We start from the raw sequence: 17,134 nt of genomic DNA, 5'->3' as shown, positions 1-17,134 counted from the left end.
AATTTATATATTATCCTTCAAAAAAAAATGTATAGTGTTATTTTCTCACTGAAATCAATAATATATGGTGTTAAAAACAACGAAGAAGGATATAAAATGAAAATCCAAACTGATAACTAGGTGTCATCATGGGCAGGGCTAGGGCCGGCTCTACCCTAAATTTTAAGGCTTAGGGTAGGGTCAGGCCGGGCCTAGTCAAAGTCAACAAAATTTAGGGTCAAGGCTTAAATATGCTAACCCTTACCCGCCCAAAAAGCCCGAGTCACTAGGGCCAAAAGGGCTGGGTCCGGCCGGCCTTCCAAATAGGGCAAAATAGGGCCGAAATTGGCCTAAAATGGCTTTAATTTGTTTAACAAAAAGAAATACATTATTCTTTTTTCCTTAAAAGGTGACTCCATGGTCATATAGGCAATATAAGACTCATTGTTTTTTGTTGATCATATTTAATATATATATATATATATTGAGATTAACTTATAAGTTATAACATTTATAAATATTAGTTAATGAGGTTATATTTAATTAATTATCTTTATAAATCTCTAAATTAATTTTTATTTAACAAAGGAAACAAGAATTAAAGAAAATAAAGCTTAGGAAATCAATTACCAAAAAAGAGATAAGTTGTATGCTATAGAAAAAAAAAATTTATTTTTAAAATAGAAAAAATAGAAAATATTAGGGTTTAAACGGGCGGGACTAGAGGGCCGGGCCGGGCTTAGCCCTAACAGGCTCAAACGGGTAGAGCCGAAGGGCCGAGCCGAGTTTCAATTACATGGCCCTTACCCTACCCTATTTGAGAAAGGGTTGGGTCGGCCCACCCTAATGCAAGGGCCGGGCGGGCTTAGAGCCGAAGGGCCAAATGGTGACCCCTACTGATAACCTTTCATTAGTGAGTAGAAGGGTTTCAACTATTAAGAACGTCAACAATCAATTATACGAGTCATTTTGGTCATACTTCACCACAGTCAAATCTTTATTTTTACTTCAAATTTATCTGAACCGTAGCCAACTTTGTTACATTCCCGGAGTTGGAAGCTCACCTCGATGGCAGTCATGGCACCACATGCGTGCAACAGAGTCTTGATGTCGTTAACACCGTTGCCCTCCTCGTTCTGCCAACCTAGTTGTTTAATACTGTGTTAGTTTGAACACGACACAATTATAAACCGCAAATACACGACCCCTCTACCCCATCATAAGCTGGCTTTCACTACAGACAATCTAGCCTAGCCTGGCTTCCATAACCACCACCACAAATCAACAAAGTCGGAGATGGAGAGAAGAAAAAGAAGAGACATATCACATTATCACATGGTGGAGTACGAAAAAGCCAGGAAATAGCTCTACCCAATAAACAACGCCTCTGTCTTCATTTGACTATTAAACGCGCTCGACCCAAATCAGTCAAACCGTAACTCAACCCTGACCACCTTCTCTACATAAATTGCACCCAAGACCCCTTCACACCAGCATTCAGTCCCTCCTCCTTTTCCGATCCGATCTCCGATCTCCTCCGTCCGATCCCGGCGCATTGAGATGGAGCACGCTACCGGCAAGGGAGGCAACAAGCCCGTGAAAACGAAAGTCAAGTTCGTCGACGATGAGGAGACCAAAGTCGTCAAGGCCTCCGACGCCTTGCCTCTGCCGCTCTACCTCACCAACGCCGTCTTCTTCACTCTCTTTTTCTCCGTCGCCTACTTCCTGCTCACCAGCTGGCGTGAGAAGATCCGTTCCAACACGCCTCTCCACATCCTCAATCTCTCTGAGCTCGTCTCCATTCTGGTCTTGGTTGCCTCCTTCGTCTACCTCCTCGCCTTCTTCGGCATCGATTTCGTTCAGACCCCAGCTCTCAAGGACGAAGAAGAAGAAGATGTTCGCGTGGTCCCTTGCGGCCAAGCCCTCGAGTGCCCGGTTCCCCAGATTGCCCCTAAAGTTGCACCGAAGGTGTTTGATGAAAGGCCGGTGACCGAGACACCCCCACCGACTGCAGAAGATGAGGAGATTATCAAGGCTGTGGTTGCCGGAACCATTCCTTCATATTCACTCGAGTCAAAGCTCGGCGATTGCAAGAGGGCTGCTGCTATTAGGCGGGAGGCTTTGCAGAGAGTTACAGGCAAGTCTCTTGAGGGTTTGCCATTGGAGGGTTTCGATTACGAGTCCATTTTGGGTCAATGCTGTGAAATGCCAATTGGGTATGTCACCATTCCTGTTGGGATTGCTGGGCCTCTTCTGCTTGATGGAAGAGAATTCTCAGTCCCCATGGCCACCACTGAAGGTTGCTTGGTGGCTAGTACCAACCGTGGTTGCAAAGCTATCAACTTGTCCGGTGGGGCTTCAAGTGTGCTTTTGAAGGATGGAATGACCAGAGCACCTGTTGTTAGATTCAACTCTGCTAAAAGGGCTGCTGAGTTGAAGTTCTTCATGGAAGATCCCGACAATTACGAAACCATCTCTATGGTTTTCAACAAATCAAGCAGATTTGGTAGACTTCAGACCGTCAAGTGTGCTGTTGCTGGGAAGAACCTGTACATGAGATTCTGCTGCAGCACTGGTGATGCTATGGGGATGAACATGGTCTCTAAAGGTGTTCAAAACGTTCTCGATTTCCTCCAGAATGACTTCCCTGACATGGATGTCATTGGCATTTCTGGTAACTACTGCTCAGACAAAAAGCCTGCTGCTGTTAACTGGATTGAAGGCCGTGGCAAATCTGTGGTTTGCGAGGCTGTTATCAAGGGAGACATAGTGACGAAGGTGTTGAAGACCAATGTGGCGGCCTTGGTGGAGCTTAACATGCTCAAGAACCTAACTGGTTCTGCAATTGCTGGTGCCCTTGGTGGTTTCAATGCACATGCCAGTAACATTGTTTCAGCAGTCTACCTAGCCACTGGTCAAGATCCAGCTCAGAACATCGAGAGTTCTCACTGTATCACCATGATGGAAGCCATCAATGATGCCAAGGATCTTCACGTCTCAGTGACCATGCCTTCTATTGAGGTCGGCACAGTAGGAGGAGGTACCCAACTGGCATCGCAGTCGGCTTGCTTGAATTTGCTCGGAGTGAAGGGTGCCAACAGAGAGGCACCAGGATCAAACGCAAGGCAGTTAGCAAGTGTTGTAGCAGGTGCTGTTCTTGCTGGAGAGCTGTCTCTCATGTCTGCCATTGCTGCTGGACAACTTGTTAAGAGCCACATGAAGTACAACAGATCTAGCAAGGATGTCACTGCTGTTGCTGCCGCATAAGATCTTCAAGATGCCGAGGTTTAAAAGCCTTGAGAGTAGATGGCTCTTAGGCAAAGCTTCCAGCAGAAGTTAGATGATATAACTGAGGGGGCCTCTGTTCAGGTCCCCTGCATTCTTTATTGTCTTTTCCTTTGTAAATTTTTGTATCTCCTGTTAGTACATTGGAACTCAATTTGAAAAACAACTGTTCTTCATATTTGGTAAACTATGCAAAAACTCTGTTGTGGTTCCTTTTTCAAACGTAGTTTTAAGCAACACTCTTCTGGGAATGTACATGTGAAGGGGTCCCCCGGCCATGAGAAACTTAAATGTGAGAACTAGAATTATACATGGTACATATTTTTCATTCAGTTAATGAGATAATCTGCAAACAGAAATGAACACAAGAAGCGCAAGAATGATTAAGCCAGTATCCAGGTCATATTACCTACCATGCCAAAAGTTGTTTTTTTTTTATGACATACCATGCCAAAAGTTGTGCGGTAAATTTGTAATCAAATGCTGATGCTTCATTTCATAACTGTCCGCACAAAACCAATTATAGATACTCTTGGAGCAAGTTCACCCGTTGGGTTACCGGATCACCTACTATTCACTGTTTTTTAGTGTATATTTTTATTTTCTGGATCACGAAATACACTGTGCCCGTGACCCAGGGCACGTAATACACTGTGCAGGTCACCATGGTAACCCAGAAAGTGATCCAGGGTGACCCAGGGCACGAAATACACTATACTTGTGACCCAGATGGTGAAAATAACACTAAAAAATAATGAATGGTGGGTGACCTGGTGACCCAACGGGTGAACTTACTTTTATAGATACTCTTATGAAGTTGTAAAGCCAGTAACCACACTGGGGTCCCTCCTCGGCCACCTAGACTGGCATACGTGAGCAATGACGAAACTTTCCAGGTAGAAGAGTCGAGAGAGTTTCATTCTCTCCTTGACTGAAGAAGACCCGAAATCTATAAATCCACGATCTTAATCCCTCAACTCACCAAAAAGAAGCCAGCTTTCAGCAAAATTGATCGAGATGGCAGCAACCCAAATCCCAGTGGTCGTTCTTGAATCCTCCAATGGCCGCAGGACCATGCCTGTGCTTGGCTTCGGCACAGCATCCAACAATCTATGAACTTGCTTTTATAGATACTCTTATGAAGTTGTAAAGCCAGTAACCACACTTGGGTCCCTCCTCGGCCACCTAGACTGGCATACGTGAGCAATGACGAAACTTTCCAGGTAGAAGAGTCGAGAGAGTTTCATTCTCTCCTTGACTGAAGAAGACCCGAAATCTATAAATCCACGGTCTTAATCCCTCAACTCACCAAAAAGAAGCCAGCTTTCAGCAAAATTGATCGAGATGGCAGCAACCCAAATCCCAGTGGTCGTTCTTGAATCCTCCAATGGCCGCAGGACCATGCCTGTGCTTGGCTTCGGCACAGCATCCAACAATTTACAACCAGAGGTTTTGATAGAAGCTGTTCTCGAGGCCATCAAGCTCGGTTACCGCCACTTCGACACGGCTTCCCTGTACGGCTCGGAGCAGAGTCTGGGAGAAGCCATAGCCCAAGCACTCAAACTCGGCCTCGTGGCTTCTCGAGACGAGCTCTTCATTACTTCCAAGCTTTGGCCTAATGATGCTCACCCTGATTTGGTTCTTCCTGCTCTAAACAAATCCCTTGGGAATCTTCAATTGGATTACCTTGATCTGTATCTGATCCACTGGCCCATCAGTGCCACGCCTGGGAAATTGAGTCACTTTCTCGAGGAGAAGGACCAAATGCCGATGGACTTCAAGGGTGTGTGGGCAGCCATGGAACAAGCTCAGAGACGTGGCCTCACCAAATCCATTGGAATCAGCAATTTCTCTACCAAAAAGACTCACAATTTGCTCTCTTTTGCTACTATTCCTCCTTCTGTCAATCAAGTTGAGATGAGCCCATTTTGGCAACAAAAGAAGCTCAGGGACTTTTGCAAAGCCAATGGTATAGTTGTGACTGCCTTCTCCCCATTGGGTGCCATAGGAACCAGTTGGGGTACCAATCATGTTCTCGAAAGCAAAGTGCTTAATGAAATCGCTGAGGCTCGGGGAAAGACTGTTGCTCAGGTCTGCATTAGATGGGTTTACCAGGTAGGAGCAACACTTGCAGTGAAGAGCTACAACAAGGAGAGGTTGAAGCATAATATGCAGGTGTTCGACTGGGAACTAACACAAGAGGATCTTGACAAGATCAGTCAAATCCCACAGCGCAAAATGATGCTTCGAGAAGAGATGGTGACGGCTACTGGCCCATACAAGTCCCTTGACGAGTTATGGGACGGAGAGTATTAACTTTACATTGTTTGAAAATGTATGTTTATTTGTATCAAAATAAGGGTGCCAGCTAGGTCATCCTGTATCCATGGCATGCATTGTGTAAGACTTTTGTTCGATTCTGGAAACGTAATAACGTATTGCTTGGTTTTATTCAAAAAACACTACAGATACTCTTGAGTATATAGATATAGATATTACTAGCATTTCAGATCGTACATTCTTCAAAAGACAGGTGAAAGGGGGAAAAGGAGGTGGGAAACCCAGCCTTGGTATATACCACAAAATTTAATAGAAATGGATGATATGGCACTGTACTCCAGCCGGTTATACAAGAAGATTGTGACTCTGATGGTATGCGGAAGTATATCACTAATAAAATAGTCATATAAAGTCATTCCATTATTGTTGGGCCTATACATGACTGGAATATGTTGCTTAGAACATGTTGAACTTCTCCAGAAGTGTGCTCACTCTTAACAAGATCTACCAACAGAGGAAATAACTGAGAAACGTGCCTCCTAAATGAAACCTTTTCCAAACCACTCAATGCCTGCAATGAAGAGACAGCTAAGAAAGTCCTGGTAGCCAATTCCTCCTTTTTTGCTGTACCCAAAGGAAGAATCCAGTGCAAAACTGGCTGACCGGTAGGCTTCTGCTCAGAAGATTGAAGCTCAGTACACTTTAGGTATATCTGCAATATGTTTTCACAGACTGCCACAAGTTTAGCTTCTATGTCCATTTCCTTGGAAAGAGATGGATTATCCACAAGTGCGTTTTGGAGGAAGTTAAGATAGTTTTTGTAAGATTCATTCTCAAAATGAACAATAGGTGGTGCAGTGAGTTCTAGGATGGAACACACTTTTTCCAGCTTCTTCTGCAGAATTGTCTCAGAGTTCAGTTGGTGAGCGTGCGATGCCACAAGAGAATATACTTCAAGAAGAACTGCAATGTTAGCAGCTGACAAAGTTTCTAGGTTTATTTTGTACAAATCAGCAGCGACCTGAAAAGAAAAAGGACAAGAAAATGAAATGACATATTAAAAAGAAAAATCGCATTAGCAGTCCAATTGTGTTTACAAGTAAAAGTTCACACAGATATAGTTCACTATCTAAATTTAGCTACTTAGTCGCAGTATTTTTGGAACATGATGGAAAAGATTACTAGTAATATCAAGGCTAAAGCATATACTAGGGTACAGCTAGCTGTTATTGATATTTGGTATCATACTTTTAAAACCAAATCAAATCTTGTTGCCTTCATTAAAAGAAGTTCCACAAGAAATCAAACTAAGCAAAAAATCTGTATTAATACAAGGGGAGAAAGGAAACCTGTAAGATGAGTAGCTGCATAGAAACATGACTCTTGATTCTTGAAACCACATATGAAGCTGTTTGCAAATTATCATCCTCAAGATCCTCATTTGAGTACCCCTGATCAGACGACATATCGATATCACTAAAAGATTCAGAAAGACCAGGAACATTGACATTATCCATGGTTCTCAAGACCTTCAAAAATCCAGGCACTGCAGATGTGGCAGCCTCCTTTAAAGCCAGAAAAATTGCTCTCCATTCATCTTCTGAAAGCCTTCCACCCACCTCACTAGACAAACGCATTAATGCAGCAACTCCTGCAGTAGCAGGACCCTGAATGGGACTTCTGATGAGTCCTGTCAGAATGGATATCACACTTGGTAGTTGAGACCTAACAACATCAAAGAAACTGACGAACAGATCTATGAGGCAATCCGCCGCAACAGCTGAAGTTTCAGAATCCCATGTACTTCCTTCAGGACGTGGGGACATCGAAATTGGCGAGGACTGGTCATTTTTCATGTCTGTATCTTTCTTATCGCTGACACCATTAAATATGGGGAAAATAACAGAATTGAAAACCGCAGTCCAAAACAGGTGTGAGAAAAGATGACCATGGTCCTTTAGAATGTTGAAAAGAACTTCCAAGGATCCTTTCCTGATAGCTGATCTAGGATCAGATGTTAGTTTGGACAAACCTGCAATAATAACAGAATATCAATCTTATGAAAGCTGAAATATTTAGGCAAGGCTATGTTTTTTCATAAAATTTGAAGATCATGCTATTGATGAATTTTAGCCCTTTAAGCATACTATGATCCTTCTGGTCAAATTCCCTCCCAACAATCACATAATAATTTATTAATTTTTCATATGCCTATGGCTTAAGAAGGTAATCTAGCTGAAGCTTGGGTGCATGTTAAGTGGCAAAGTTGCATGTGCATCTGTAGTAGTGCGATCTACAATGCTAAGAGATTGTAGCACTTTCTCAAAAAACAGCTTTAAAATATACCTGTTAGCAATGGAACCCAAAATGATGTATGATCATCTTTATCATTGAAATTCTCAACAGTTGAAGCACCTTCACTTGCGCTAGGACTTGAAGAACCACCAATCTCACTGTTCTTATTGTAAACAAGGCCTCCTTCTGCAAGTTTGACGGCACAGAAACGCAGAAATGCAATAGCATTGAGGCTAACATCACTATTGAATCTGCTATTTGTGAAGGTTAAGAGGCATCTAACACAATCAGTAAAAGTCAATGTCTCTGTCTCAGTTATGTAAGGGAAATACTCTCTGACTATCTTTTCCATGGTCTCAAAGGCCAACAAGACTATATTTTTCCTCTCATCAGCAGCAGCAATTGTGAAAACCTGACAACAGAACAACATCACATTATAGTCAATGCATTTTACAAAGGGGGAAGTTAATCCTCTTGGTTATTTAAAGCGGAAATATCAGCTGATTGGTATGCCTTGTTCACCTTTACTAGAACCTAAAAGAAAAAGAAAATAAAAGGAAAAAGAGGACAACTTTAAACAATCAACTGATGAAGTAACTAGATGAAATACCAGACAACTATACTTCGGCATGCTCCATGATCAAAGTTTTGCAAATAACTACATAAAACTAACAAGCTCTGCATAAATATACCCAAGCTTACCTTGATATATTAAGCTAACATTAAAGCATACAGATACTAAGGTACTACTGATGCTAAAAGGATTTGAACAGTTTGCCAGTCACAAATCTTTAAATGATTGTTCACACCAACTGAGTTTAACAGGCAGCACAACAAAATAAAGATTTTAACATACCATAAAAACACTTTTCCAGCCAGATTTCACGTTATTGACCCGGCTGAGGACCATTTGTGAAATGCACCGAACTATTAATTCCCTAATTTCTGTAGAGCTGCTTTTCTGCATAACAATCACAAATGGTCTTAAAAATTCATTCTGGAAATTGTAATTTGCCAGCTCCTCACGCTCTAAGAATTTCATAGCAAGCTGACGCAAGGAATCCATCACAAATATTGCAACTGAAAGATTCTCTGACAAGCCAACTGATACAAAGAAATCTGACAGTACATTCCATATTCGAGACCACACTAATCTGATGCGGTTCATATTATAATGCCTGCAAATACAAATATTCAGTTTTGATTAGCAAGATCCACCCAACTTCTGTATTCAGATAGAGTTGCTAAGCGCATCATCACAAAAATAGTCAAGAATGCAGATATATATATATATATATATATATATATATAGAGAGAGAGAGAGAGAGAGACTAGTGTATCAACTCTGCCAAAAATATCACACGTGGGGAGAGAGGGGGGTGGGTTAAGTTCTACATGAAAAGATCACATGAAACTATTTAAATAGAAGATCTTGTAATTTGGTGACTTTGACTACTCATAAAAAAATAGCATTGCAGCAGAATCCTATAAGAAATGCAGAAAGAATCTTACGCTATTTCAACTATTTTTGTGAGGCTGAAAACACGAGGATCTGTTGGAGACTGCAATTCTGACATGGAAACTTTACATAAGGACTTCACAAAAGCAACTATGGCTTCACTGTTCAAGCTTTGGCTATGAGCAAATACATGGTTCAACTCAAAATTCCCAATCTGATCCAGCAAATTCAAATTCGAAATAAAATTATTAATCTGTTCTGGAGATACCAGTCCCGAAGTGTTGATTCCAATACTAGTGCTATCATATGAACCCCCACGAACAACAGCCATCACAGCTGGATTCTGGATAGTTCCTTTTTTCTTTAGAGAAGCAAAACCAATAGGCTTTGGTGATTTGTCATCCGCTTCAACATTAGATCCACTGAAAAAGGTTGCATCAGTAGGTGCGCCCTCACCCAACAGTTGCAGATGCTCAATTCGGGAAAGGCATGTTAATATGTGCTCCCATGCTTCCTGAAGATGATTACCATCTTCAACGGCGATTGCTATTATTGCCTGTATACAGTAAATATTTAGGTAAAGCTGATATACAAGGACAATCCAGTAAGTCTAACTGAGGGCCATACATTTAACATGAACTGAAAGTAATAAATAAAATTTAATGATATATTCCACCTGGAATGATCTAAGCACTCATAATCTCTTCAATATTATCAATACAAATACAATTAACATATTTTCCAAGAAAATCCATATCTGCAAAAGATTTTGGAAAATACAAGTACAACACGATATACTGAATAACATACCTTCACAGCGTCAACATTCTTTTGCCGCATATCTGCAGCATTATGTAGATAAGTAAACTTTGCCATTGATGTGACAAATGCATCTCTCTGGGTCTGCATTCCCATCAGAGCAGTAACATGAATTGCATGTCGGAAACCCAGTAAGCATTGAGCAGTAGCAAGCCTGTCATCACTTTGGTCCAGAGTCACACTGAATGCGGCCAGCATAGGACCCCAGCAGGCCTCCACCATGAACCTCAATATGGCCACATCTGTCACAGAATGATAAACAGACCTGCGGTACCAAGCAATAATGAATTCCCAAATATTACAAGACTCGAATAGGCAGACAACAGCTGTCCCAATTGATCTCTGATCTCAGGTCTCAAACCAAATCAGTAAAGCCATAGGCTTGACTGGGATCAATTACTTCAATTTCCATAATGAAAGACAGATTTACGAGCAGTGAGCGTTTAGTACTGACTTTCAACCTACCACTCTCATGTTCCTTTGTATGAGACAAAGTATATACAAAACAGAGTTGAATTGCAACCCGACTCATATGAACAAAACAAGAAGCTGTCTCACATTATTGTATAATATTAAACTGAATCCAAGAAAGGATGATACTTGCCAAGAAAAGAAATTAGAAAGTAAGATACGAATTCAGCAAAAACAAATATCATTAGATATTATCATATAGCTAAACCAGTACTGCACTTTCTCACTTTTGCATGCTTGATCAGTCTACTAGTCTAGTAATAAGCCAAACACCCTGAGTAACAACTTAGAATCCATGAATATAGTTAAAACAGTTATCTCTAATAGTATTCATCTTAACTTACTCTGATTTCCCTGACTTCGCCTTAAATTGCTCTTGGATGTCCTTTATAAGAAGCCCATTTGCACCCAACGCTTTTTCTTCAGTCTGCTTCCCAGTTACTAGATTCAGGATACCATCCAGGCCCAATAATTTGTTAAAGCTGTTTTCCTGCTTGCTCTGTGGTACAGAAGAGTCAGCCTTCATCTTAATTTCATTTTTAACAATCTGATCATATAGTGCACCAAGATATTCCTCAGGTAGATCCTTGCCATCATCTATTCCTCGGTTGTTACGTATGAAATCGGCCTTGGTCATCTGGATAATCAGCAAATGCAGTATCAGCACACAGATTCGTTTTCTACTTAGGAATTTGAATTCTTTAAGAGAGAACAGAATGTACAGAGCAGGGTTAATGAATCAACTGAACTTCAAATATTTTAGCTGAAAAACCAAACAACAGCTCCCCAACAAGAAACAAAGAAGGAAACAACAGCTCCCCAATTTAAATTAGCAAAAAAAAAAAAAATCCCTAAACTCTGGATCTTTGAAGGCCATAAAGAACCTAGAATTGAATCCTCTCCCACAGATTACCCAACTCCCAAACCCCCCCCCCCCCCCCCCCCCCAAAAAAAACCAAAGTATACAATCTAGAAGATAACTTCTGAAAGGCGCTAAATGCATAACAAAATCAGATACAACAAGCAGTTTTAATCAATTTTATTTATCCATTCTAGAATAACATTTAAAATTTCTACAAGTAGAACTGGTAGTATCCCGCAATCACCTCCTCCTTCAAAAAAAAACCAAAACCAAAAGAAAAACAAAAATGGAAAATGATAAGTTGACAGAATAATATTTTTATCTGTAAAAAAAATGATGGTAAAGATTAATGATGTTATTATAAAGAAATGGATTTGACCCCTTGATAATTACAAGCACATCTTGGGAAACAACAATCAATAGGAGATGATGCTAAGGAGGAAACCAAAAAAATCTGAACATTCACCCCAGATGTTTTGATATGGAACAAAATGCCAAAACATGGCCCAAAACTTGATACTATTTGACATAAAACCAAAAAAATACAGGTTATACTACAAACCTTATCTTTAACCATGATATTATGGGCATCCGTGTTGAGCATTATCACAGAGTATGCAAGGACATAAGCAGTATCTGCACTAGTAAATGAATTCGGACTGCATTTACAATAACGCTCAGCAAACTTCTCCATGATTCGGTCAATTTTCTGTGCTTCTCCAGGTAACTTGAACCCCCGCAGGAAAAACCTAATTGCTTCACCAAAATCCATCCCTTTGAAATTAAAGGAATCTACATAAGCATGCATAACTTTTAGACAAAATTCTTCCCTTTCACCCAAATAGTCACCGATCATGGTTTCATTTAGGCCCGCAGTGTTGTTCTTCAGGAAAGAAGCCACATCTGCTGGAGAACCCCCAATTTTTTTTGTGCTTATCAGAAACTCAATGCCCTTGGAAGGTTTCCTATTGAACAGTGAGATACCTTTCTGCATTGAAAACAAAGAGATTGTCACTCAAGGGAGAGCCAGGCTTATTCCTGGAAAGACGAAAGCACAAAACACCAGACACAGAAGAGAAGGATGGGAAATTGATATATCCCAAATACCAAACAACTGATATGAAAAACAACCATGAAAGTCACACTGCATAATGAGTGGATACTCTTGCATTTTACAGAGTCTCCACCTGTAAATGAGGAGAATATAGCAGTGAAAATATAGCCCCAAACAAGTAAAGCAGAGCTCAACCTGCAGTTCAAGTTTAAAAGCTCGACGTTGCTCGAGAGTTGCAGCATCTGAACTTCCTTCTGGATGTAATTCATTGTCTAAAGCGGTTCCTTCTTCACCATTTAGGGTCAATTGATTCTCTGTTTTCTCTGATGTAGTGTCACTCTCATTGGTATTTGGTAGATAGGAGTCTCCCAGTCTCTGTCGGTCCATCCAAGCTCCCATTGACTTAATGATGTTAACCAAGCACTTCACTGATTCATGCCTGAAAGTAATATCCTGAACCGGAGATAATGTTGTTGTTGAACCAGAAGGTGGACCTAGAGCAGTTTTCAGAAGGCCGTTGACAATCCTGCAAACATCTGATGGAATTATAAGGGTTTTAATACATTTTACAAAAAACACAATGCATAAGGAATGACATTTAAAAAGGTGAAATATGTATATGTATGTCCTAGAGAGATAGATAGATAGATAGATAGATAGATAGATAGAGAGAGAGAGAGAGAGAGAGAGAGATATTCCACCATACAATGAGTACTAAGCTTGATCAAATGAAGTATAAATACTATCAAAACAGGAAAAAAAATTGGGTTTGAGCTAGACCTGGGGCAATATCAATCCTTAAATTGTTTGAAGCTAAAGCATGTTTCAAAGCTCTACACCTGAGTTTAATTTCAATAGCAAAAGGGCACCAGACTAGCTTTAAAAAAATATATAAAAAACAAAAACAAAACAAAAAAAAGATAAATAAAGTAGGCTACAGTAGATCCTTAATGATAAAAGTTTTTTTTTTTTTTCCATGGGTGTTAGAAAGAGAACAGATTTTTTTTTAATTTCAAAAGTAATATCTCAGCAAAAGGTCCAAGCAGACTGATTAAAAAACATATTTGTAATTTGGAGATTTCAAATTGAGGTTCTGAACTCTCATTCAGACAGAATCTTGAGTGAAAAACGTCCAACCAGACTGATTGAAAAACAATTCTCCTGCTACACGCACCCAACATTAATCCTTGGACACTCTAATACGTAATAACTAATTAACTATTTTGGAGATATGTTATTGCTTCTTACTGCATAAGTTCTGACCCTCTGAAAGTGTTAATGTACTAAAAATTTGTTTTTCTTTCCATGATCTTATCATTCTCTGAACAAGAAAAATAAGACTAGGGAAAACAAATATTGAAGTTTAAAAGTATTATTTCTAAATGCATTTTATAATCTTAAATATTAATCACAATCTAGTTGAAATAATAAAATACAGTCATTTGGAATTTCAAGTAGAGGTTTCAGACTATCACTCAAGACAGAATCTCAAGAGGAAAACATTCAAGCAGACTGACTGAAAAACGATTTTTCCTCTACATAGGATACAAGGAACCAACATTTTCAAACATTTTCCTTGGATCTCACACTAAAATATATTATGGAGATAATTTATTGCTTCTTACTGCATAAGTTCTCAACCTCTTAAAGTCTCGGTCTCATTTGAAACAAAGGCACCCCAATTATGCAAACTAGGTCATGAGTGCAGTTATCAAACAAAAAATTGTGTCTCCCAATTAGAATTCAACTCTCTCCAAAGGTTGTTATTTATGTGAGCTCTGAATGGCAAACTATAACATGTAACTTATCGCAAAACCAACAATAATTAGCTACCAAAAGAAAATGTTTTTTCTAATAGCATCTCAGTATGCAAGTAAGATCTGCAACAGACAAGTGCAATACCTTTCGAAAATGTTTGGGGAATCCACATCACAGTCATAGTTGACAAAAATGTCAATGATAATCTGTGGATCCTGAGAGATCTTCTCTAATAAATTGAGGACCGTCATTTTCTGCAAGAAACTAGGCTGGAGAACATTCTCAAGCACGCGTAAGACGAGCATGGGAAAAAATATACCGATTTCTGCTTTCAACCCTGATCTAAATTTTGATAACAAGCTCGTGAAAATAGAACACTGGAGCTGGAAAATAGCCATAACTGACAGCGCACTGTTTTTTAGCAATGATAAGCATAGGAACTGCTTGATGCCATTGAGAAACCTGCCAAGAAAATGAAACTATCAGGTTCCTCACGAGTAATTCATAAAAATAGCTGCAAAATGTGGCTGAAAAAACAGGATCTTCTACATCAATATATCAGAAACAATACACATCAGATGAAAAATGAGCAACAGATACGTATTTAGCTTTCGATCCTCTTCTTACTCCAGTCTTTAAAATGACATCCGTCGAACTTAGTTTTCTATAATAAAGACATAACTAGGCTCAAGAGTGATGCTTATTATAACTATTCAGTATTTTAATAGCTCAAAATAACATATAAATGAGTAGAATCCACAGTATCCACCCAACTCCCAAATAAAAGGTATGCTGGTGTGAGTGAAGGAATATAACTATTCTTTTTTCTCTGTATAAATGATGTTAAATCACTATAAAGTCCTTAACAACAACAAAAATGCCACTTGAAGCGCCATAAATCATTGCTTTATAAAGTGCCTGTACTGTATATGAATCCATTATACATGGCTTAGTCACTAGTTTAATTTCCCTCGATCTCCATATATACGCCTAAAGCAAAATGAAAGAAACAGAAACAACAGGCATTGCTCTGTCACTAGTTCACCATCATAGCTGGTTCATATTTCAGTTTGCACTAATATTACTGCTCAGTCACTCGTTTGCCACTATACCAGATTCAGATAATTGCTTACACTAATATACATGAATTCATCATACATTGCTTACTCACTAGTTAATATTATGACAGAATCAGAAACAACAACAGGCATCCATATTGCTAAGTCACTTTCCTCAGTTACCAGACCGGATTCATTTATTAGTTTGCTACTTATTATGAATCCATTATACATTGCTTAGTCACTAGATTAAATTGCCTCGTCTCCAAAAAAGCAAAATGAAAGAAACAGAAACAACAACAGGCGTCTACTAGAGTTATGAGATAAAATTAGATCTGATCACTTGCCTGTCATTAGAGAGCCAAATAGGACCCCCATTGTCCATAACCACCTTCAGAAGCTCCAACGACAATATTTTACCCCTCAATAGTATTTGATCATCAGAGTACTCCTGTGACGAGAACTTCATCGACAACTTACACAAATTCTTAAACAAAAGAAATCCATCATCCCGAATCTTACTACTACCACCTCCCTCGCCAGATTCAGCTTCATCATTGGACTCTCCAGCCCCCGACTCACCGCGTCCAGCGGCGGCATTTCCATTTTGCAATCTCCTGGGGGCCGGAGCCGCCATTTTGATACTATCAGGACCCCCATAACTAGCTTCCATAACCTCATTGATGAAATTCTGGCAGAACATAATGGAGCTCCCTTCATTCAGATTCTTATCAGTAAATTCCAGCAATTCGCTGACCGAAACCCTGGAGATGGTGACGTACATAGCATCGGCCTCCACTCTGGTAAAGACGATGACCATAATCTGAGCCAAAACCGACTTGGCACAGATCTGATTGGTCCCATTCAATCCACCAAGGTACACATTGTAACAAGTCCTCACAATACTCACCAAGCAGTCCCCTCTGATCGCCACTAACGGCGATCTAACGGCGGCGAGCAGAGCCTTGAGGACGGCGAGCTCGATCGCCTCGTCGCCGAGGCCACCGCACTTGCAGACGGAGTCGATGAGCTTGAAGAGGACGAACTTGGGGGCGGCGGCGTCGATCTGCCCGCGGAAGAGACCGAGGGAGAAGAGCTTGAAGGCGCATTCGAGGGCGGGCTCGACGACCTTGGCGTGGGCGGAGTCGACGGCGAGGAGGAGGGGGCGAGGACGGACTCGGCGTCGGGGAAGAGGAAGCCGACGATGGGGGAGTTGGGATCGTTGAGGGGGGAGTCGGAGAGGGAGTCGAGCTTGTCGAGGGCGGATTTGCAGGCGGAGACCAAATGGGAGTGCTTGCGCCAGGCGGCGTTCTTGATGATTTTGTCGAGGGAGGGGCCGAGGAGGCGGCCGGCGCGTGAAACCCCGCCTAGGGTTTGAGAAGCCGACATTGACGAAGAATCTGGATTAGTGGCAGGAGGAGGACCATAAGGGGCGGATCTGTGGGTTTGATTGGTGCATTGATCTGAGAAATGAGGTTAGATTTGAGAGAGAGAAAGTGTGAATGGTTTCGTTATGAGCTTGATTTGTTGGTTGTTGCCTGAAGGAAGGAAGGAAAGGAAGGAGGGAGGGGCCTGAGCCGACAATTGCGTAATCGGAATTTTCTAATAGGGACTGTGTGTGTGTGTCTAAAGCTTCATTGGGTTGTCGCTGTGTCATTTGCCTAGAGTATTCTAACGTAGTAGTATACCTTTGACCCAAATTCCCAAAACAATAATATACGTATTTTCTATGGATGTTTTTCTTTTCTTTAGGTCAAAATGAATAATCATTTTTAAATATTTTTCTTTTTTTGAAGAAAAATGTTCACTATTTT

At 40.5% G+C, this 17,134-nt stretch overlaps 3 protein-coding genes across 3 annotated transcripts; 2 read left to right on the top strand and 1 right to left on the bottom strand.

Moving 5' to 3' along the window:
- Positions 1 to 1,199: 1,199 nt before the first annotated feature.
- Positions 1,200 to 3,480, top strand: LOC112169394 (3-hydroxy-3-methylglutaryl-coenzyme A reductase 1). The gene has a single exon (XM_024306416.2). The coding sequence runs from the start codon at positions 1,540 to 1,542 to the stop codon at positions 3,244 to 3,246; it is 1,707 nt and encodes a 568-aa protein (XP_024162184.1). The 5' UTR covers positions 1,200 to 1,539; the 3' UTR covers positions 3,247 to 3,480.
- A 675-nt stretch (positions 3,481 to 4,155) lies between these two features.
- Positions 4,156 to 5,726, top strand: LOC112169395 (non-functional NADPH-dependent codeinone reductase 2). Its single transcript, XM_024306417.2, has one exon. The coding sequence runs from the start codon at positions 4,609 to 4,611 to the stop codon at positions 5,578 to 5,580; it is 972 nt and encodes a 323-aa protein (XP_024162185.1). The 5' UTR covers positions 4,156 to 4,608; the 3' UTR covers positions 5,581 to 5,726.
- Positions 5,727 to 5,889: 163 nt separating this feature from the next.
- On the bottom strand, positions 5,890 to 16,997 carry LOC112169393 (brefeldin A-inhibited guanine nucleotide-exchange protein 1). The gene is given in 12 exon segments (XM_024306415.2): positions 5,890 to 6,565; positions 6,894 to 7,576; positions 7,891 to 8,251; positions 8,696 to 9,017; positions 9,352 to 9,854; positions 10,109 to 10,382; positions 10,933 to 11,225; positions 12,013 to 12,438; positions 12,700 to 13,030; positions 14,407 to 14,724; positions 15,668 to 16,487; positions 16,490 to 16,997. Coding segments are annotated over 12 exon segments (5,160 nt in total). The 5' UTR covers positions 16,710 to 16,997; the 3' UTR covers positions 5,890 to 5,956.
- Positions 16,998 to 17,134: the final 137 nt, after the last annotated feature.

The sequence above is a fragment of the Rosa chinensis genome, chromosome 6 (genome assembly GCF_002994745.2).
Source record: "Rosa chinensis cultivar Old Blush chromosome 6, RchiOBHm-V2, whole genome shotgun sequence".
Taxonomy (NCBI): Eukaryota; Viridiplantae; Streptophyta; class Magnoliopsida; order Rosales; family Rosaceae; genus Rosa; species Rosa chinensis.
Note: the sequence above shows the minus strand (reverse complement) of the source record. Positions and strands in the feature narration are given on the sequence as shown.